Below are 22,715 nucleotides of genomic sequence, written 5' to 3' on the forward strand. Positions count from 1 at the left end.
CTCCTGCCTTCCATCCCCCACTTCACCTTGTCCAAGTCAGTTGTCCTCTCCTTCAAGCATCCAAGTGGCTCTCCTCAGTATGCAGCCAACATCCCGACTCTGTTGCTCCACAGCTGAAGGGGATCCAGTCGCTCTTGCACTCTGCCCCGTCCAGTCACAGCAGCAGTGCATAAACTTGAGCCCAAGAAAGCAAAGTTTACACCGGAAACACCTGAGACAGACACTGGAGGCTCTCCCAAGTGTTACAGGGAGGGGGGTCACAGCAGTGCAAACCCGGGACAACACTAATGAGAAGTAGAGGAAAGGGGGAAGAAGAGGATGAGTCCGCCTGCAGTCTTCTGGGTGCTGCTGCTGTTCCCTGTTTCTTCATGTAAGGTAAGAAAATGCCTTCTATACCCCTAAGCTCCTCTCTCTCTGTGTGGCTCTGGTCCTCTGTCCCATAGAGTCCTGCTCAGAGGGTGTGTGACGCTGCTGTTGGTCAGACATGCTGGAAATCCTAGAAAGTACACATAACTGTACAACATATAGTCTGTGAGAAAGTTTGATTGGGCTCTAAAGTGCACAGTGATGGATTATTAACCTGGGCACACAAGAGATAATATAACCTTATATCTTCTTCTGAATATTTTACTCTGCCTGTGAATATCTGTGGTCGAGTTCAAAGAGTTGAAAAACTGAAGTTTGGGCTTTTGAGTGATAAATACTGTAGCAGCAGCCCCGTCATTTGGATCAGACCCCCACCCCCTCCACCCCTCGCTGAGATAAAATAGAATCGGTAAAGCATGCGTTTTGTTATGTGGAAAAGCACAAAAAAAATTGCTGCATTTCTTTTGAATCAATTCAGTTTAATTCAAATTGACTTTACAAATGTACTTATTGCGTAATCATTGACTGCTATTACCCAAGATCTTACTGGGCCTTTACTGCACTTTGTTCAAAAATGAAATGCTTTATGATTCACAACATCAGAGGGACTAGATTAACATGACCGTGAGCTTATGTGTGTTTTCAGTAGAGAGAGGGCGAGTGGCCTCCGCTGCCCTGCACCTGAGCCGGTGACCATGAACACCCTGAGGGTATTTTACTCTGCTCAGCTGTCATGTCAGCTGTATCTTACCCCCCTAGTCTCTAAAAGACTGTTATCTCTAAGTGCTGCTGACTGAAATATTGATGTTAGTTCAGCATATCAGTTAAAGGGAGTTATTGTTTAATATATTATACATCTGTATCTTAGGGGCTCTTGACTGAGCTCTGAAAGCGGGAGAATGTTAAAGCTCATGAGAGCTCAGCCGAAATGAAACGTTCAGTGTTGTTTCGTTAAATTGTCTACACGTAATTGCTTAAAGGCGTGAATTATAGAACAATCGGCATACACAATTTTCAACCATGTTCTTTTTAGTTCGGTGGCATGTTAAAAGAGACCTTCATCTTGTATCATAGCTCCAGTGGAGGCACTCTCTCACACATTAGGTATTAATCTAGCTGACAGACCACATTTCACTGAAGACATCAGAGCTCTCTTTTAAGTTCACTTATAAATAGCAATGGATTGCTTGAAAGTTGGGCTGTGTGATGTGGACTTTTTGGGGCTTTTCTTTGCTAACACAGAGATGCTGCAGAGACAGATCAAATGAAGTCGCTTCTGGGCATCTTGGACTTTCTTTCTCAGATAGTCATGCTGTGTCTAATTGTGAGGAATCTTGTGTAACAGGGGTGGCAGGCTGAAATCCCTGCTTGCCACTCGGTGGCAGTATGGTATCATTTTGCAATATTCATGTGTAAAAGCACACGTGTGTACATGCAGCCCACACATGCACACACAGGCCAGGTCAGTCCAGAGTATTGTGTGTTTATAGGTGCTTGCATTTATGAAATAAATGAGTGGGTTGCAAGGAGAGATGAATAAATGTCCAGGAAACTGATGGAAAAAGCACAGAAAAAGAGAAGGAAAAAGAAGATAGAAACAGGAATAAACAGATAATAACAGAAGAGGATGAGAAAAGAGAAAGAAATGTGGAGATTTTATCATCTTTCTTCTATACTTCACCATCATTTTCCCCCTTCATGTATATGTGTTGTGAGAAGAAAGAATAACAAGGTGCAAGCAAAGAGGGAATGGGTAAGACAAGGACTAAGAGTGAGATGGAGGGGTGTGTGTGAGTGTCTGTGACTCTAAGAGAGAGAGGGAGAGAGAGAGAGAGAGAGAGAGAGAGAGAGAGAGAGAGAGAGAGAGAGAGGGGTGGAGGCAGAGGCAGAGAGTTGGGGGATAAATGAGGGAGCAGCGTTTGGCTCAGCCACAGCGTCTTACTGCCGAGCGAGGGAAGGAGCACATGGAATATGAAGCTCAGCAGGAGCTCCTCTCGCTCAGTGTGTGTGTCCAGGTGCTGAGAGAGCAGCTCACACAGTCTTAGCAAGGCGTTTGGATGTTTGCTGTGTCTTCACATGGATGCATCCGGACGGACTGTGCAGTAGGATTTATTCTCTAAACTGTGGCAGTGTGGCGTGTAGGAGCACCACAGACAGGACTTCATCTCCGACCAGGACCCCTGAGGTGGGACAATCCCAGCTGTGGACTGAGCTTCAGGAGCCACTGAATTTGGACTCTTGTAGGATTGTGTGTGTGTGTGTGTGTGTGTGTGTGTGAGTGAGTGAGTGTGGGATCTGAAACTGTTGAGTCAACGTTTACATGTAGCGTAATGTTTAAATGTGCATACCTGCAGTTTATGGCATGACTGCTTTCAACAGTTTGGACTGTGTGTGTGAGAGCCAGTGAGTGTGTGAGTGTGTGTGTGTGTTGTGGTGTGTGAATGTGTGAGCATCAGGATGAGTGTCCCTATGTTAAAGATTGGTGCGGTGCTCAGCACTATGGCTATGGTGACTAACTGGATGTCCCAGACTCTCCCCTCACTGGTTGGACTCAATGGAACCATCATCTCCCCTGAGGGCACACATGAGAGGATTGTCAGTGTATGTAAAACACACACACACACACACACACACACACACACATAGAGCGCTCATCTCCAAAATGCTATCTGTCTGTTTTGGAATAATTTTGCTGTCTGAAGTTCATCATTCAATTTTTCTAAAGCCGACAGATCAAAAAACAATAATGTGGTCTATCATGGACTGAAGTAACTTCTTGCCATTTAAAAAAAAATATCTAACATGCTTTATGATGTTACACAATATTTTATACACATTAACACTCACTGTCTGTATGTAACGTGTAACGTGTTATGTTCTGTAACAGTGCAAAATATCTGCTGTCACTGAAATGCAGCTCAGTGCATGAGAGCCGAGAGGAGAGAGAAGAATCAGATTTAGGAATCAACACATTAGGTGCATTCACCTGCAGCATACTCTATATTGTATCTCTTCACTGGTGCGGAAAAGAGAAATGCACAAAAGACAGGTAAAGAAATTCAATAAATAAAATATATAGGACAAAATCAAAAGAGGACAGGGTGTTCCTAATGTGCAGAATAAATAACACCAATGAATATCATCCCATTTCTGCTAACATGAGTCAGGGAGCATGCATGTATAGTGCACACACACACACTGGTGCACAGAGAGCTACACACACTCGCTCTCTCCCTGTCTCTCTCTCTCCCTCTCTCTCTCAAGGGGGTAATGAGATTGCTCTCTGTCAGACATAGTGTGGTGATATTTCTCCTGGGGAAGGCTGACTCACCCATGGGACAGCCAACGATTTGTTGCCCTAGCAACACCCTGGCAACCCCAGACATGTAGATGCTCTGGACTAACTGCACATACAGATTTCTTAAGTCTGTGATAGTGTGTGTGTGTGTGTGTGTGTGTGTGTGTGTGTGTGTGTGTGTGTGTGTGTGTGCGCGCGCGCTTCCGCGTTGCGTGATTTATGTTTTTGGCTCAAGAAGCACCCCACAGCTGCTCTGTAGTGGTACTTTGCAAGTTCAGCAAGTGCACACAGTCTCACGCAAGTAAACGCCTACACACAGCCACACTCACACTCACAGACACGCACACAGAAACTGGTGGAGAACAGACGGAGAAGGTGTGATAGGTGCGGTGTTGCTAATTAAAGAGATGACAGGGAGGATGCTGGGTACAAACGAGAGAATCACTGAGATTTAAACCTGTTATACTGCTATGACTTGGTTTGCTGATGTGTGAATGTAAAGATTGCTCACTGAGGGGGATGATCATTATTTCCTGAGGGAGATATTTATTATTTATTAGGGCAAAAATAAGCCTTATTTCATTTTAGTTTGTTTTAGATCATCCAGGGTCCCTGTCCAGCGCTTTATCAATTGTTGAAGGATATATTTGCAGGAATAATGAAATGTCATCTGCTTCCAGCCCGCGTTTTCATTCCAGATCTGTTAGCGCTCTATTAGCTGTATTTACGCTGAGCCGAAGTAGATCTTCATCATTTTCCCCGTTGGGAGATGAGCCTTTAGGTGCTGTATGTCTTCCTCTCATATCTCGCAAGCGGGAGGCATAAATGATGCCGTTCTGAATTATCTGTTTTCTTGGTTCTCATATAATAACGTCCCTCCATCACAAACAGGACTTCAGGGTTACCATACCAACCCACAGTATTTGATTGATTTATAAATTGATTTGTGCCACTGCCTTCATGCAGGCCCTCTCTTCTTCCCCTCTCCTTCCCAACACTCCCCTCCCTCCCAGCTCCGAGCCTCTGCTGTTGTAATTATTCTTTTTCAAGGTTTTTAGGGCAGGTCGTCTGGCTGCACTCGCCTCCCCGGGCACTGTGACACACTGGAGTGTGTGTTGTGTCGAGCTCAAATACGCCTTAAGATTGTTGTCATATGTTATTAAAATTTGGGGATAAGAAAAAGAAACAAACAGTTAAATCTCACCTAAATATGATCTTTAAGTCACTATATTTATTGTGAATTAACTCCAGCATGTTTTTGCAAGCTGAACACTCCAGTACAATAGCTGTCGCCTCAGTGCTTGCTAATGAGGCTCCAAACAACCAAAAACAGATAAATGTTCATCCCCTGCATGTGTGATTATATCACAACTTAGGTGGGATTTTGAAACAGCTAATAACTTGCTGTCATGGATTTTCGCGGCTCGCTGCGTGAGGTGAAAAAAAGGTGAAGACTCCCTCAGCAGTTTTATTGCAAGTTTGGGTTTATACAGTCATTCAGAAAGTATTTGCACATTTTCTTGTGGTACAAAAAGATTTCAAAGGGTCTACATTTTGATATCACTATTACTTTTTGAATCAAATTTAGGCTTATTTTGGAGGGAGAATACTTAATGTGAAATTATTAGATTAGCACAGACTGACACTGATTTCCTGTAAGTTATATAAGTACTGTAGATGACAGCAGCAAGAACGTCCTTACATTACCAAGAGAAATGTGGCCGTTCATCCTGCCCATCAGCTGAAGCGGAGCTGAACATTAGTATGGACTGTGAGTTTGGTATAAATCATTTTAGTACAGATTCCTGCCAGCTCTGGGGACTTGCTGACTTTTGCCAGATGACAGCAGCTCAGGCTGTGAATGCAGACAGTGGGAGCTCCTCAGTGATGCTGCTAGCTCTCCTGGACACACAACATGTAGGAGATGTCACACTTGTGTTTGCCACAATTGAGAAATGTGTAATTTACACATTGATTTCCATGGTAGACTTTAAGAAGGGAGAGTGCCACAAGTTCCCCCGCCAGGTTTCCGTAAATGCCATCCATAAATGGACAGCTTAAGTGACACTATGTTACAAGAATGCACAGCCCTGCGAAAACCTCTTTGGGATGTAGCAGTCGGGCCTGGTATCACATTTGTCAACATGACAGTCTAGAAAAAAAAATGTTGCTCCAACCTCCAACCTGACTACAGCCGAGTCAGAGTAACATTTAAATACATTTTGAGCAAATTCTCACCCGTTTCAACAAAATCATTTTTGTTTTTTTTTTGTTTTGTTTTGTTTTGTTTTGTTTTGTTTTGTTTTTTTAAATGTGACGCATGAAGGAAAGATTGTTAATTTATCTTGCTATCACAGTTTTCCCGGCTTTCCCTTCCTCTTTTACAGAATACCAATAATATACAGCGTTATCCCACAAGATATTCTAAATGAATGCATTTTGAAATATAATGTAGGGCAAGAAAATATCTTAAGGGCTTAAAGCGTTAAATCTTATTTTAGCAGCTGCATATTTATTTCAGTCAAAAATTACATTTGAATTTACATTGCAAATCAAGTCGAAATGTCATAATCTGACCCGAACTGGAGGAAATGGGATTGAAACTCGATGTAAATCTCATGAATATCAGTGTTTCTCTCTGATAATTTAAGGGAGCGAAAAAGAAACACACATAGGTTACTTTGTGTTTTATTTTACTGATTTTACTCAACCAAGGTATGTTTTACAGTAACTGCATGCCTCTGCCACGATATAATGAGGCTTTTTGTCCATGCAGGGCTTGTACCCGGGGTCAGAGGAAGGCTGGCAGGTGTACAGCACCGCCTCTGATCCAGACGGCAGGTGTGTGTGTACAGTGGTCGCCCCGGCACAAAACCTCTGCAAACGAGACCCTCGGAGCCGACAACTACGCCTGCTGACTGAACAGGTATGTTTATGTTTGTGTGTGTGTGTGTACTTTTATGCACGTTTCAGTGGGCAGCATTGCAATGCAGTGCAGAGAAGTGTACTGGAATGAAATATTCACTGGACTGTCTTTGTTTTGACACTTACAGAAACACACATAGACACACACTCTTGCTCTCGCTCTCTCTCGTGTGCACACACACACACACACACACACACACACACACACACACACACTCAGGTTTCGCTGGCTTGACTGACAGATATATGCCTGATACATCAGTGGCTGTGCCCGCTCCAGACTCCCACTCATTCAACACAGTGAAAGAGTTTAAACTCTTAGGACAGATTGACTGATGGGTGGGAAAAAAAAAAAAAAAAAAAAAAAAACTTTCGTTGTACATTGATGAGTGCAGCTCTGAAACTTATTTGAGAAACAGTCTGTCTCTCTCTGTGTGTGTGTGTGTGTGTGTGTGTGTGTGTATGAATGTGTGTTTTACTGGTGGAGAGAAAGTGGGAAAGAGACAGGATTTATGACAGAAGCTGATGCATTATTGAAAGCCATCAGAGCACCGCTAAGTACCCTTATCCTGATGTAGTCTCTCTGAAAATGAAAAGTCAAACATGAGACACTATAAAACGACATGATCTGTGCAAAGTTACATTGTAGTGGTCCACTACATCCTGGCCTGTCTTTACAAAAATAAGAGAGCCTGAGAAATGCTTGTGGTATGCCAGAATACCAGAAATAACTCTATCTCTCTCTCTCTCTCTCTCTCTCTCTCTCTCTCTCTCTCTCATTGCAGGCATTTGGATATAGAAAAACAAAGTAAAAAGATAATAATAAGACATTAATAAAGTGTGTTTATGTAAATAGTATAGAAACACCTGACAGCTGTCATTCCTTCTACTAAAACAAGCTTTAGCTCAGTAAAACCTTGTATTTGTTTGCTGAATTAGTTAAAGAATTCACCTCTAGTTTGATTTTATTTCTAGTTTCGCTGTCTCCCTTTGATTTTTTTTTGTTTGTTTTTTGTTTTTTCATAAAGGTGTTTTTTATGTGTTTGTTGATATTGTTTTTCCATGTCTCTGTGTGCATTTTGCAGTGATGGAAAGAGTGCTAGAAAATTGCTACTTAAGTAGAAGTACTGTAACTTTGCTGATATTTTATTTAAGTAAACTGCTGTAAAAAACAAAAAAAGAAAAAAGAAAAACTGCTGTAAAAAATCTGCTGAAGTCAAAGTAAAAAATAGTTCATTTAAAATGTACGAGTTTTCAAAACAGTAGGCATTTTTATTGTGATCTTTTCCAGTTGTAAAAGGATCAGAGTACACAGTTCAAACTAGACTCTTTAGTACAATGCTCAAGGAGAAATGTACTTAAGTAAAAAAAAAAAAAAAAAAAGGTGTAAATGTAATTAGTTACACCCACCTCTGGTATTTTGTTCACTGATTGTATGCAGACATTATAGCTGCACATGTTTTTGCGTGAGTCCCTTTACCTCGTGGTGTAGGTGGTGTGGGGCGAGTGTGTTTGAAGAGACAAGCATGGGTGTCATTTTTATATTTTAATTTTCTGTTTTACTTCACATGTGCTAGGCTTTCTCTCTCTCTCTCTCTCTCTCTCTCTCTCTCTGTCTCCTGTCTCCTGTTTCCTGTTGGGAGGTTTCTGTATTTATGAATCTTAATTAGCTCAGTGTGTCTCTGGAAGTGACACCTTGATCCTGCTGTGTGTAAGTGCGAGTGTGTGTGTCTATGGGTGTGTGTGTTTGTGTGTGTGTGTGTGTGTGTGTGTGTGTGCGCGAGCCCGTCGTGCTCTGATATTCCGCCTTGTCTCCGGCTTTATCAGCATGTGTTGCAGCGGGAGACGGGTGGCTGTTTGTTTGCGTATAATTACTTGTCAGATTGTTTATCACTTCTGGCTATCTGGGTCATTGTTGTAATGGATCCCATTCGTTCTTATTTTTATATTTGATATCAAAGAGATTTGAATTATGTGGCGGCGGCGAATGAGAGAGAGCATGGGAATGTTTGTCAAAGCTTTAGAGCGATATGAATTTCCCCTGACAGATGCCCAAATCGCAGGTGAACACGCTGCGTGTCAGCATGTCAGCGATAAGCACATCTAATGAGAAGTTTCTTCAAAGAGAAACATGATCACTGTGACTCGGAGGCGTGTTGTCAGGCAAAGGTGGTTGAAATTTTCACTGCTCCATTAGACCGCCATGTGGCCATGTTGGCTGGCAAACAACAGGTGTGTGTAAACAAACAACAGGTGCTAGTAATTTCACAACAGCCAAAACCAGTGATTAATGTTTCTGGCAATGCACCATATTGATAGGAGAATATTATGTGGAGGCACACTGGGCAACGTTAAATGTCATGAATTGAGTACCTTATTGTCTGTGTCTGTGTGTGTGTGTGTGTGTGTGTGTGTGTGTGTGCGTGTGTATGTGAATCAGGTCCAGAATGTGAGTCAGTCCATGGAGGTGGTAGACCTGCGGACATCCAGAGACCTGCAGTATGTCAGAGACTCCGAGCCGCTGCTGAGAGGAGTGGACGGACGCATACACACTTATGTTGCAAACCCCCGCTCTCTGACTGTGAAGGGCCTGCAGGTACACAAACACACACACACGCACACCCACACACACACACACACACATGCACCACGACACACAGGAAGATAGTAGCTGCAGGGAACACGTAACCTTTGGTGTGAAAACATTGATTTCACGCAAGCCTAGGTTTCCTGCCTGCACCCGGACACACGAGCACCTTTCATGAGGAGGGCAGTTGTCTCCCAGCTGTCGATTTGGTGGCTTCACGTCCTTTTCAGTGTGAAGACGTTTTGAGCAACACTGCAGCCTCACTGCACTCCCTCTACGACTCCATCAATTACGCAGTGTAGTTTTCATCATAAGCACTCTTGGTTTTGTTTACATGAAAAATGTCTCAATTTATAAAAGCATTGTGTGTGTCCTTGTGACCTAAAAAATATGGCAAAATGCATTATCCTCCTCTAAAGACATTTGCAATGCCTAATTTAGGAATATTTTGAAATTGCATTGCTTACACTCGTGGTCACAAAGCACTCTTGGTACCTTTACACTCAACTGGCAATTGGCTGAAGTTCAAATTTGACTGACGTTTATTAATATTAATATTAATCATGACATTATGAAATTTAAATACCCAAAAAGCAGGGTTCAAATAACTGGCTATGCTGTCTAAACCGATTTAGCCTCTGTGGTTGACTTACAACATGCATTTTGTCAGTTCGTTGAATGGTGTCAGCTGGGGTGTTGTTATACATTTGCAACAGAGAAGAGAGGAGAAAATCACTGGCTGAGTCTTGCATTTTACCGAGAGGAATCCAAATATCCTCCAAACATTGCTTCTTAAATTAGAGTTGTACTCTCCTCTTCAGGCTGGCTGGTTTCTCTCATGATGCCGCGAGCAAGCCTGTGTGTGCTAACAACAGACTAGCAAGCTCGAAGAGGAGTATCACAGGAACACCAGAGGCTCAGAGCCCGTGGATCCAATGAGGAGCCAGCGATGCGTTCAGGCCCATCAGCTGGGAAAAAAATACTGTTTTGAATGTATTTGGATGGCAGACTGAGACTTGAGATCAAGACTGCAATTAGAATATTGTATTCTGACGGTTGTAAACAAATATGATGTATGTGTTGCAATGGCAAGGTTTTTATTTTTGTAGTTCCATTATGTTTAACATATGTGTTAAGTTATGTTTACAGTTATTTGTATACGCCAGAGTTGGGAATGATGCACTATTAAGTAACATGTTGACCTATTTTAATTGCACTACTTTTGGCGATACTTAAACATGTAACTAATTACTTTTTCAAGTGAAATATTGCAACTACAAGCACTGAAATTTAATTGGACTTGTTACTCGTTACTTTTGTTTTGCATGAAAATAGTAGGTAACAGTAGGAGAACTGCAGAGGATAACAGACAAACGCAGCCTCTCCCCCCAGTTTCCTGTTCTAATGTCAGGCGTGGGCAAAACGTGGGCAGACATGTAAATAAACATGATGAAACACACACACACACACACACACACACACACACATTACATTAGATTGGTCAAATTAGGCCTAAAAGTATCCATAAATCCATCTGGGACATGATGAAAATCTCACCTCTTATCATTTTAAGATCTCTGACAGTCCCCCCTCTTCTTCCTCTTCTTCCTCAGTTTCATCAAGTTTGGACAGTTTTTCATATCAAAAGTAATCAAGTGGCTGTTATGGCTGTTTGACATGCATACTGTAGCCTGGCAACAGGTGAGACAAGCTAACCAGCTGACCTCAGATCAGCAGAGCAGTAAAAGCAGAATGGGTAACTGAGTCCTTCTGCTTTTATAATGGAAACAAAAACTTGAACAACAATACTACTACTACTACTGCTGCTGCTGCTACTAACAATAATAATAATAATAACAACAATACTGCTACTACTACTACTACTACTACTACTACTAATAATAATAATAATATAATACACTAAAAGTGTGAAGAGGATGTAGAGTAATCTGTGTATACAGAAATATATATATATATATATATATATAGTATATATATAGTACAGTATACATAGTGCATATATAGTATAGTACAGTATATATATATATATATATATATACATACTGCATAGCCATGTGTGCATTAGTAACAGAATTGAAGCAGACATTTAAAAGTAACAAAAAAGTTTCCCTAGTAACTAATTACTTTTTACATGCAGTAACTGGTAAAGTAAACAGCTGAAACCATTTTGGTATTAAGGTCCTGAACAAGTAAGGTATGCGTGCATTAAGTGCATTTTGTAGTCAAACATAGCGTCAAATGAATGAAAAGTGTAAATGTAAACACGTACAAAGATATCACCATATAATTTTTTCTATATCTACGGATATCCCTCCATAATCAGCCGGTAAGAGCGCCTAACCTCATTGAGATTCTTTGGCAGGTATGTGGCACCAACACAGGGATTACTGAATGATGACTTAATTGTAACAGCGCAGGCAGCGGCTCTGGATGACTATGCACATTGTCTCCACTTTGATTCCACTTCCATGTTTTTGATGTAGTGTTCATGCTATCATGTCAGCATCAAAATGTTTGCCGGGAATGAATTATTCCAATCACACCAACTTAAATAATCTCGGTTAGGGGATGGCAGACTTTCAGTGGGCTGTGGGAATGAATCCGATCACCAGACAGACATACGCACACACACACACACACACATATATATTATGGTTTACCCCCACTTCTCCAAGAACGAGAACATTACTGCCTTCCCATAAATCCCTGCTGCCTTTCATCTTTTGCCGAGCATCTTCACAACAACATCACTGGGCTTTGGGGGCTGTTTTTAAGTTTTTATGCAGTTAGAGAGTGTGTTTCTGTGTGTGTGTGTGTGTGTGTGTGTGCGCGCATGTTGCTCCTTGGGGGTTCTCACAGTCATAAGCTTCTCCACTTGCTCTGAGAGGCAGAACTAGTGAATATTTATGTGATGTGCAACTACGTTTATCAATAACTGAACAGTATCCTTATCCCATAGGGGAGAGGGGAAATCAAGGAGGGGGGGTAGACAGAGAGATTGAGACAAACAGACAGAGGGTTTGAGAGAGATGAGGAAAAGAAAACAAAAAAAAAGAAAAAGAAAAAGAAAATACATAAATTACAAATAAAGAGAGATGTTCTATTGCATTTTGCAATTTTTCACTGTGGGAGAGAGGGATGAGAGGAGCAAGCAAAATAAACGAAGAGGGGAAGTGAAGGGCAGGCGGAGTCTGGGAGGGGGGGTAGATAAAGGAATGAAACGGGGTGAGAGATTAGAGGCAGATGAAGGGGAATAGATAGCAGGGGAGGGATTAGCCACGCAAAGTGTTTGACTGGCTGCCAAGACTGTGTGTGCTGTGTGTGTTTTTGTGTTTGCGTGTGGGGGTGTGAGATGTTCAGAGGAGGTGATAACATTTTTCATTTCTCTCCTTTCTTTGCATGCCTCTGTTTACTGCCCTTTGACACGTCTCCCTTTTTTGCATCCAACTCTCCTCCCTAGACTAGTGCTCAACCTTGAACCTTTTTTTCTTTTCTTCCTTTCATGTTTTACTTTCTTTCTCCCTCTGTCCTCACCACTTCCCCTTTCTTCCCTCTTGTTCTTTCACTGTGTAATTAGCCAAGCCAAACTATGGCCTTTCTCTCCTCTTCTTCTCCTTCCCACCTTCTATTATAAAGAAGGAATGTTAATTTCCTCTCCTTTTCTTTGAGCTGATATTTCTACCTCGAACATTTTCTGCCTGTAGCTCATTACGCTGTCTGCTCCTCCCTGCCTTGCCCTCCTCTTCTGTCTCTTTCCTCCACCTGTAGGAGTTAAAGGGGCAGATGTCTCAGCTGCGCCCCCTTCTGTCAGTGGTGGAGCAGTACAGGACTGACCTGCAGACGCTGGCGACCCTGCGTGTGGAGCTCCTCAACCTGTCCATCATTCTGACAGCCATTCAGGAGGAGATAGGCGCGTACGACTACGAGGAACTGCAGCAGAGGGTTTTACTGCTGGAGACCAGGCTGCACGCCTGCATGAACAAACTGGGTACGTCCATGACCGAAACTACACCCTAAATATTTTGGTAATGGCATACAAAACATATGACAGCATTACTTTAATCTTTGTCTATCAAAATTACGCTCAGTTAATTAGCACAAATGGGAACAAACAAAATAATCAAAACGTGGAAGCAATTACTTTGACGTTGATTAATTGACATTTCTCTGTTCAAATGGCCAGCACAACACAGTCTGATGGAACTCTGTGAAATGAGCAAGAACCCTGAAATTTAGTTCAGATCTCACATTTTGAGGCTTAGGGGCATTCTGGCACTCCATTTCTGTACATGTATCACTCCACCTTGTTTACCTGCAACATGATAAAAAGTGACAGATGACATGTCGAACATGAAAGAGCTATTTTTCTATGCAGATTCATTTTCTATACTCTTGAGGTTGTGCTACACCATGCAGTAGTGGCACTGGTGTGCTTTTAATTCTGCCAGTATCGCACAGTATAGCACTCTGCATCGGGTATCATTACTCAATTACATGTTGTGGACACCAATTAAGTGAAAACACCTCCACCATGAAAAGATTATGGAAGAATACCACATGCTGGATTACTAATTGAGCACACCATTTTTGTTTGTCACTGAAAAGGTTGGCTAATGGATAAGTTTAATCTCTTGAACCCTGCCGCTCCCATTGGTGGGTCCTCATTATAAATGTGTGCTGTGCAGCTGAGCGTTGTTCAAAGCCACAGCACTTTTCTAAATTCGAGGAGAAATCCTCAAGTTTAAAAGATGCCAAATTTGCTGCTTAATTACAAGGAGATGTGTAAACAATTATGCATAAAACATCGAGATATTTGATGTGATGCTGCAGCCATACAACAATGGCATCATGGGTTTGGATATTTCCCACAATATAAGCTTCATGTGAAGTGTTACAACCAGCAGACACACAACATGCATGTGATGTTGGACAGTATGAAATATAAGATTTTTTTTAAAGACTGAAGTTCCTATTGGGAAATTTAAGGGAAAGTCAGAGTGTAAGGGGTTAAGTAAAACTGTAAAGATGAGATGCATTAGAATTGAGTCCAGGTTGTCAAAGTTCAAGGCGAGCATGCGCACCCATCCACCACCCGACTTCTCCGGTGACACTTTCCACCACGTTATTTCAATATCAAACAACAGTCTGTTTCCAGTCACGTCTCCTCCATGTAATCCGTCCGTGGAGGGAGAAACATATTTTTCTCTCATTTTTTCATGCACGGAACACGTGTTTGCATTTTAATGCATTGTGCCTCATTTTGCAAAATTTGAGGAGGCCAGGCTGAGGCAGGGAAAACGGTCGGTGATAACTGATCATAAACACACTGGTCAGGTATCTTCACCTGCCGACATAACATCGCTCAGAAGCAAGATCCCGGACGGATGCTGCATTTCCACTGTTGCCTTGATCAGTCTCTCATGTTGTACATGCAAAATACACTGTATATTGGCTTTTTTTTTTTTTTTTTTTTTGCATTCCAATGCCATCTATCTACATCTTCCTGACAGATTAAACACAATTTATCACTTATTAACAGGCTGTGGTCGTCTGACTGGAGTTAGCAGCCCCATCACCGTAAGAGCCTCAGGGTCCCGCTTTGGCTCCTGGATGACTGACGCCATGATTCCCAGCTCTGACAGCAGGGTAGGCGCACAGTGTGTTTGTTTGTGTGTGTGTGTGTGTGTGTGTGTGTGTGAGACAAGTGTCGCAGGTGTTGTGAGTGCGGTTACAAGGTGGCAAGGCTCTTTAAGTTTTTCTTAATCTATTTTTCCTGTCTCTCCCTGCCTTGCTCCCCTCTTGTGTGCTGTGTGCACTCTCTCTCTCTGCTTCCTCTGCAGCCCCGTCCCCCCGTCCCCCACCTCACCCCCGTCCACACACTCTCTTTCTCTCTTTCTCTCTGTCTCTTCTTCTCTGGGGAGCACATATTAGAGCTAGTTGTCAAGGCGACTGTCTCCCAGTTGCCAGGTGTGATTTATATCGCCATGGTGACCCTTGCCTGTTCCCTATTAGAGCATCTCCCCGGTGACAAGAGGGAGCTATATACAGCAACAGTATCCCAGTTACTGCCTCCTGTCACCAAGTTACAAGTGTGACTGTTGTTACAGTAACCGGGTTAGGGGTGCAAGCTCTTCTGTTGAGAAGCCATCGGAGCGTTTGTGGAGCTACTGGACTGCGGAGAACAGCTCTCTCTCTCCTCCGTCTCTCTTTGTCTGTCACCCTTAGTCTGCACTGGAAAGGAAGCTCTTTCTTTGCCATCATACCATCCCGATCTCTGTCTTTTTTGCACTGTTCTGCAGGCTCGCTTCCTCTATGCAGGCTCCAGACAATTTGTGAGGTTGTAAGGTTTTATCTGGATGGAGTGCAGCTCTCAAACACTGAGCATCAAAGATTTGTCATAGCAGCCGGCAAAACTGTTATATACTTTAACTTTGTCAATCCCAAGAGGTTCGTTTTATTTCTTTCCTCTCTTTTCTTGCTTTTTTTTTCTGTTTAAATAACAGCGCACAAACATGAAGTGACATTCACAGATCATCAGTATGTGGATATCTCAATTTTTTATTGCTACTCTCATATATCCTTTGGTATCCATGACTACAATGTCAGCACAGGGTCCCAGTTTGGCATTTATGAATTCTTTATTAGCTCATCTGTGTGTGTGTGTGTGCGTGTGCGTGTGAGTGTGTGTGTGTGTGTGTGTGTGCAAGAGAGAGAGAGTTAGAATGTGTGTGCATGCATGCGCACACTATATATTTTTTTACACGCACGCCTGCCCACACACCTGTCGCTGCATTTGAGAACAGCTGCTGAGGTGTGGATATCCCCTGAACTGTCAAGATGTCTATGATGATAGAGAGAGAGAGAGAGAGAGAGAGTGAGTGAGCAAGGCTTATTGGTAAAGTGTGAGGACAGAAGAGGGATGGAAGAGGAAACAAACAGGAAAGAAGAAGAGGGAGTATGGACTAGAACGGCAGAGTAAAAGGAGCAAGGGACAGGATTAAAAAGAGAAACGGAGCAGAGGAGAGGTGGGAAAGGAGTGTGGAGAGAGGCATAGAGGTCAGAGGCGACGTTAAGGGAGTCTGGGAGCAGGCCAGATTGGGAGGAGGAGAGAAAGTCAGCGTGGCAGTCTTTGAGGACCGTGTACGAGATAATGGAAGCGAAAAACTAACCATCTTATGAACTCCCTCCCTACCATGCACCATTCGCTTTATAATCGGAGTTTGGAGCTTGTTTATGTAAAGGCAAGTGGTGCATTCAAATATGGGAGGATTACAGCTGGCGGAATACAAAAAGCATCATGTTCTTTTGAAATGCAGTTTACTGGAATGTCGTAGCTTCAATAGAGAGACATTCGTCAGGGGTGGGACAGGAAGCAGGAAGAATTTGGGTGGGGAGTGAAGAAGATGGAGGAAAGGGAAGTATTTTATTACAGTCAGGAGGAAGGAGGGAGAGAATCTGTCAGCCGGAGTGAGGGAGAGAGAGAGAGAGAGAGAGAGAGAGAGAGAGAGAGAGAGAAAGTGAGGTTGCAATCAGTCTGTCTCATTGTCTTTATAAACCACAAGCTATGTGTTGATTAAACAGTTTAATTGGATGTCATTTAAGACCCTCACAATCACTGTAATCAGTTACCTGTGACTGAAAATCTCCCATTCTCTGTCGAGCCTTCGATACATGCGCTATGTTGGTTCTGTATATTAACTATACTATATTTTTAAAAAGATGCTGTCACTGCAAAAGAGAAATCCTTGTTTTTTTTATCCCATCAAGGGAAACTTTTGTCAGCTCTCTCATCCCCTTTTTTATCTCTCCTCTTTTCTGCCCTCTGCAATTTTTCTTTTTGCAAAAAGAGTAACGAGCATCTTTATACCAAGAATACTCTCCCTCTCTCTCTCTCTCTCTCTCTCTCTCCCTCTCTCCTCTCTCTCCTCCTCCTCTCTCCTCTCTCTCCTCTCTGTTGTCTCCTCTCTCTCTCTCTCTCTCCTCCTGTCTCCTCTCTCTCTCTCTCCTCCTCTCCTCTCTCTCTCTCTCTCTCTCTCATGGATGTTGCCTTTCCGCACTTTCCTTTCTTTGCATCCATTTCACCTCTCTTCCTTCTTTGGATAATTAATCCTCCATCCCGTCTCATCTCAATTTTCCTCCCCTCCCACCTCTTCTTCCTCCCATCGCTTTCTGTTTCTGCCTGTTTATCTCTCCCATTATCTCCGTCTTGTTTTTCTCTTCCTCTCCTTGCTCACTGTCCTATATTTACACCTCTTCTCATTACTCTTACATTTTCCAGTTTCATTTTTCATCACACCCTTATTCTGTTATTCAGCATTTGTTACAGTGTGGTAAAAATAATCTTCTACAGTTCGCCGGCTCTTAATTGAGCAGCATCTAATCAATAAAAAGGGGGTTAAAAGTCCTCACATGAAAATTGTGGATCTTCAAATCTCAGCTGTGACTTTTCAAATAAATCTCACGACAGGAAAATGTCTATCTATCTATCTATCTATCTATCTATCCAATATAATATGACTAATAAAAGATCCACACACTGTGTTTGAATATTTTTACCATTTTGATGTTAATCCTCAGCTGAAAATAAGGGCTGGTTAGCTGTCCCAGGAGCAGAGAAACAAGAAAAAAAAGGTCGCAGATGGTTAGACAGACATTATGTGTATGACTCATGGTTTGAAATTATTATATAGCCACTCAAAGTCTGTTCGATACAGAGCCATTGCTGTTTATGTTATGTTATGTTATGTTATGTTATTTTTTTATTTTATTTTACTGGTTTATGGTGCAATGAGAGAGGTGAAAGTGGCCAGCAGGGACAAAGTTTGAAAATCACCAGCTGGCTCTTTCTGCTTTATCTCTGAGAGACAAATTTTACCATCATTTGACACTTGGCGGTGGTAAATTTGGACCCTTGCACCCACTTGCACCCTGTGGATAATGTCATCGAGGGCATGGAAAGCCAAATGACTCCTGATGAATACATGGCGTATGTGAGAGGGTGGTTCCAAGGTGAGGTTGCAAACTTCTTTGATTGCATCTTCAATTCATCCTCAGTCACAGCAGATTTTTTAACTTGCAAGTGTGGTACTGTCTTGTTTTCTTTTTCTACTTAATGCTATTCTTTTTCAGTCATTGCTGCGCTGTATTCCTTTTTGTCAGGGAGGTTTTTCTCTGTGTGCACAAGGTCAATATTGTGAAAGCTTTGCAGAAAATATTCTGGAAGAATGATAGATAAAAGCGTAATGTCTCATGGGTTGATTGAACCAGTAAGCCTCGGATCCATAGTGCTTCTTGTAATTGCTCTATTGTGCCAAGTATGGGTTTGGTGTCAAGCAAATCTATAAATCTTCAGACCTTTATGTAATGTGTTTAGTTAAGGCTTGTACGCATGCTGGGACTGCATGTGTGTAAGTGTCAGCTAACATGTGCAGGCATTACATTAGCCAAGTGGTTCACAGTTGGTCTACGCACTTGTAGGCAAATGAGCTATGCGGCTCTCCACACAAGGGTGAGACGTAAATTTTCTCTTTCCTCTTCCATCCCTCCTTCCCTCGCTGTCTTCCTCCCTCCGCTAGGTGTGGTCTATGGATGGCTACTATAAGGGCAGGCGTGTGCTGGAGTACAGAACCATGGGCGATTTCACCAAGGGGCAGAACTTTGTGCAGCATCTGTTGCCCCACCCCTGGGCTGGAACCGGACATGTGGTCTACAACGGTTCTCTCTACTACAACAAGCACCAGAGCAACATCCTGGTAAGGGATTGGCTAGAATCGGCGCTGGTTTCCAGTAATGCTCTGGTACTCAGTTGACTACAATAGCCCCTTTTCCACTGCAGGCCTATCTATCCAGGACTTGCTCATTATTCATGCCTCTTCATTCCCCAGAACAAAAGCCGTTTAACTCCTATCTCATCTTGTTGCTTCCACGGATGATTGTTTAGTCAGGATAAAGTGTCATATCAGAAAACAGTGGCATCAATCTCAGGTTACTGTAGATCCGTTGTTGGCAATGACCCTGTTTAGGGCTGCTGAGGAAAACAAGCCATTGTGCGTGTGTTTTTGACTACTTTTGGGGACACACACCAGAGCTCAGACCAGTTAATTGGGGACAGCTTATCCAGTTGGGAAAAAAGGCATTCACCCATTTCCAAAAAGCTGCTTTTTCGGTCAGTGGTTGAGGTTGGGGTTGGATTTGGATTAGGGTTAGGATTAGGAAAGTAGTCTTTATTAATGGAGTTAAAGTAAGTCTGCAGGAAATGAATATAAGTCTATGTAATGTACCCCAAAGTGACCCAAGTAAACATGTGTGTGTGTGTGTGTGTGTGTGTGCATAACTTGGTGCCTTGCCAGGTTCAGTACCATTTCCGTTCCCGCAGCGTGGTGCTCCAGCGCAGCCTGAGTGGAGCCGGCTATAACAACACGTTCCCGTACAGCTGGGGTGGATCCTCTGACATTGACCTCATGGCTGATGAGACGGGGCTGTGGGCTGTTTACACCTCCATCCCGAATGCTGGAAACATACTGGTATGGTCCACATGTGGCAGGGGAAAATGTTTTCAGAGCATTTGAAAATGGTCCATCTTATGATCTCAGACTAAGGCCGGATAAAACAAATCAACAAAAACATGTCCTCCACGAATAATGTGTTCCCCATCTGGGCCAATCAGGAAACAAAACATGGACATCAACGCCATTGTTTTGACCTATAAAAGTACCTTGAACCAGTTAGTGTTTAAAAAAAAAACACAGAGGTGACATCATGCCTCCAGGTCTTGTCAAAGTCTGATGCCACACTGTAGACAAACACATAAACAAAAATGTAACACCAGTCTTTGTCCAGTCAGTATAATTTTAACAACCAGAATGGAGCAAGTGACATGATTCACTCAAGATTCGTGACAATCCAATCATCAGATATTGTAGGACAAAGAGGCAGTTAAACCATTAAATTAAACCATTCCCACCATGGGAAATTAGGGTATTTTCGAAATAGAGTAACGACTCACATCATTCCCCAGAGTTTCACCAAAGTCCAATGAGTGGAGGGAAAACTGTGTAATCCACAGTCCCTCCCCTGCTTTCACTTTGAGGGTCAAAACAAAAGGCTCCTTTAATTCTAGAGAAAGGCCTCTAATGGCAAAGAAAAAGGTCTAGAGGTTGAGTTGTGAATGTCAATCACGATCAATTTCCTCGCAAGCATATTTGTGATAGTGTATTGATCGCTGTAGGGAAATTGCTTTGGTCCACAGGGAGGTCAAAGGTGAGAGCGAGCCGCAGAACAGGTCACTTTTATTTGCAAGGAACCACGCGATCAAATTGGACCCTAGTTAGAAACATTCCTTATTCGGATCTTAGTTTGTTCAATTAATGTTTCTTTAAAATTTCACCAAATGAAGGAACCTGTCCAGCCCTTCAACAAAATATTATTTTGTGTGTGCATGAGCATGGAAACCACCCTCCCTCTCTGTCTCCAGGTAAGTCGTCTGGACCCTCGCTCACTGGAGGTGCTCCAGAGTTGGGACACGGGGTTTCCTAAGCGCAGTGCAGGGGAAGCCTTCATGATCTGCGGCACCCTCTACGTGACCAACTCCCACCTGGCCGGGTCCAAGGTCCACTTCGCTTACCACACTAACTCCTCCACGTACGAGTACACTGACATCCCCTTCCACAACCAGTACTCCCACATCAGCATGATGGACTACAACCCCAGGGAGCGAGCCCTGTACACCTGGAACAACGGGCACCAGGTCCTCTACAACGTCACACTGTTTCACGTCATCCGGAGCGATGGATAGATCAGGGGGAGGAGGAGGTGGTAAGAGAGAGAGTTACAGGAGAGGTAGAGGGATGGTGCATTGAAATGGCACGAATGCTTGGGACGTGGGCAAATGGAAAGGATGCACACCCCCACACATACACAAAAAACATGCATATACACATAGACTCAATTGCCATTCATGTCAATGGGAGAGTGAGTTCTGCCTGTGTGTTAATCTGGGTCTCCTGTGTACTTCTGGAGTATGTTAGCTCTCCGAGCTAATTATTAGACATAATAGATGGTTGTCTAACACAAATCTAAAGGTCACAGACAAGAGAACTCATCATGGTGTGGATCAAAATTAAACACCTCTGCTACACTGGGGCGGCGGGAGGGAGGGACGCTGATGGTTCAATAGAAGTTAATGTGCAGTTTGAGCTCATTTACATTTCTGTTGTTTTCCATTCCACTCATGTCTCGGAAGTGATGTGGAAGATGAGGTCAAATCGTCAAAAAACGCAGCTCACAAACTGAATTTCAACTCACTTTTAAGCCCCCAGTGGTGTTCAAGTAGTGACGAGTGGACCCCGTGAAGATGAAGATGTTCTGGGTTTGTGATGTGGTCGTGGACGTGTTCAGTCAGCATGGTTGTTTGTTCAATAAATCTTACTGTTAAAATTTGTTGAGTCTCTGTTGTCTTCTCTGGAAACAGGGAGGGTGGAGGGGACACAAACAGAGCCCTCATGTTTATTCTGTTTTTAATGCAAACATATATATTTGCATGTGTCTGTGAGTGCGTGCACTGAATAGAGTCAGAATCTACTCTGGATCTTCTTGTTTCTCTGCAGAGATCTCCATACCATAACTCTTAGGGCTAATTCCTAGTATCGCTCTTTGGTGCGAGCTCTCATTGTGTAATGATGTTTTTCATTGGTGTGAATTGATCCCAAGAGGGTTACGGATGATTTGAGGCGAGGGAGAATGTCGCGCTGAGTTAGGGTCAAGAGTGGCTGCAAAGGCAGTCCTGCTCATTACGATTTAAGAGGTTATCATGAGGCTGGAAATGGAGGGTCACAACCCAGAGAAAACCAATAAAACTTATTTAGAGAGGAGTTTCACCAAACACACGGAACACATAGACACACACCACACATAACATATAATATAATAGGACATAAATATATGCATTAATGCTCCAAAAACTTGCATGATACATACAGAATATATAAACATATGGGGATGATGAATCGATACAGAGAAAATATGGAGGAAGATTAACATTTAGTACATGGATCTAATTGAGGGAACTTAACAAATGGCTATTCTGTTGCCATGGTGACCGTGGTGATGATGTTTTAACTCGGGCCTCACGGACGGGTCTACAGTATGTTCGCAAAACCCGAGATCACTCCATCATATTAACTACTTTTTCCCCTTTTTATTTTTTTGCTCTTACCTCATCTTTCATTCACCACGGTTTAATTAATAGCATTATGAAACATGTGTTTCATTTCTCCAAGGTGAACATAACTCAGGGCAGACAAAAATCTTCTCTCTTTACAACAGACACTTCATGAATGCATAAAGCTAAAAAGAAAAATCCAACCTCAGGTACTTTAGCTCTGTTAAATATCATCAGTCTGTGATCTCTTGCAGTATTCTTTGATTAAGTGCTGTAATTTGCTTTTCTTTGAGCCTGTCTTACCTCCACACCTCAGACACCACTTCATTTATTGATTCCCCGTGTTTCACAGGATGGCC

General features: G+C 42.7%; 1 protein-coding gene across 2 annotated transcripts; it reads left to right on the forward strand.

Moving 5' to 3' along the window:
- The first annotated feature begins 2,322 nt into the window (after window positions 1-2,322).
- LOC115369035 (noelin-2-like) lies at window positions 2,323-21,635 on the forward strand. 2 transcript variants are annotated; one of them, XM_030065548.1, is made up of 9 exons: window positions 2,323-2,967; window positions 6,441-6,590; window positions 9,030-9,185; window positions 12,966-13,185; window positions 14,737-14,843; window positions 18,773-18,949; window positions 19,547-19,720; window positions 20,671-21,011; window positions 21,439-21,635. In XM_030065548.1, exons 1-8 carry the CDS (start codon window positions 2,824-2,826, stop codon window positions 20,989-20,991), a joined length of 1,449 nt encoding a protein of 482 aa, XP_029921408.1. In that variant the 5' UTR covers window positions 2,323-2,823; the 3' UTR covers window positions 20,992-21,011; window positions 21,439-21,635. The 2 variants fall into 2 exon arrangements, with proteins under 2 accessions (XP_029921408.1, XP_029921400.1); XM_030065540.1 differs by having other exon boundaries at window positions 20,671-21,635.
- Window positions 21,636-22,715: the final 1,080 nt, after the last annotated feature.

The sequence above is a fragment of the Myripristis murdjan genome, chromosome 1, assembly GCF_902150065.1.
Source record: "Myripristis murdjan chromosome 1, fMyrMur1.1, whole genome shotgun sequence".
In the NCBI taxonomy this organism is placed as follows: domain Eukaryota; kingdom Metazoa; phylum Chordata; class Actinopteri; order Holocentriformes; family Holocentridae; genus Myripristis; species Myripristis murdjan.

What these genes read in the sequence shown, in the direction of transcription:
- LOC115369035 (XM_030065540.1), top strand. Translation starts at nt 2,824, where the DNA reads ATGAGTGTCCCTATGTTAAAGATTGGTGCGGTGCTCAGCACTATGGCT. An exon ending in CGCCTGCATGAACAAACTGG is followed by an intron (nt 13,186 to 14,736) that starts GTACGTCCATGA and finishes ACTTATTAACAG; the next exon opens with GCTGTGGTCGTCTGACTGGA. An exon ending in AGCACCAGAGCAACATCCTG is followed by an intron (nt 18,950 to 19,546) that starts GTAAGGGATTGG and finishes GTGCCTTGCCAG; the next exon opens with GTTCAGTACCATTTCCGTTC.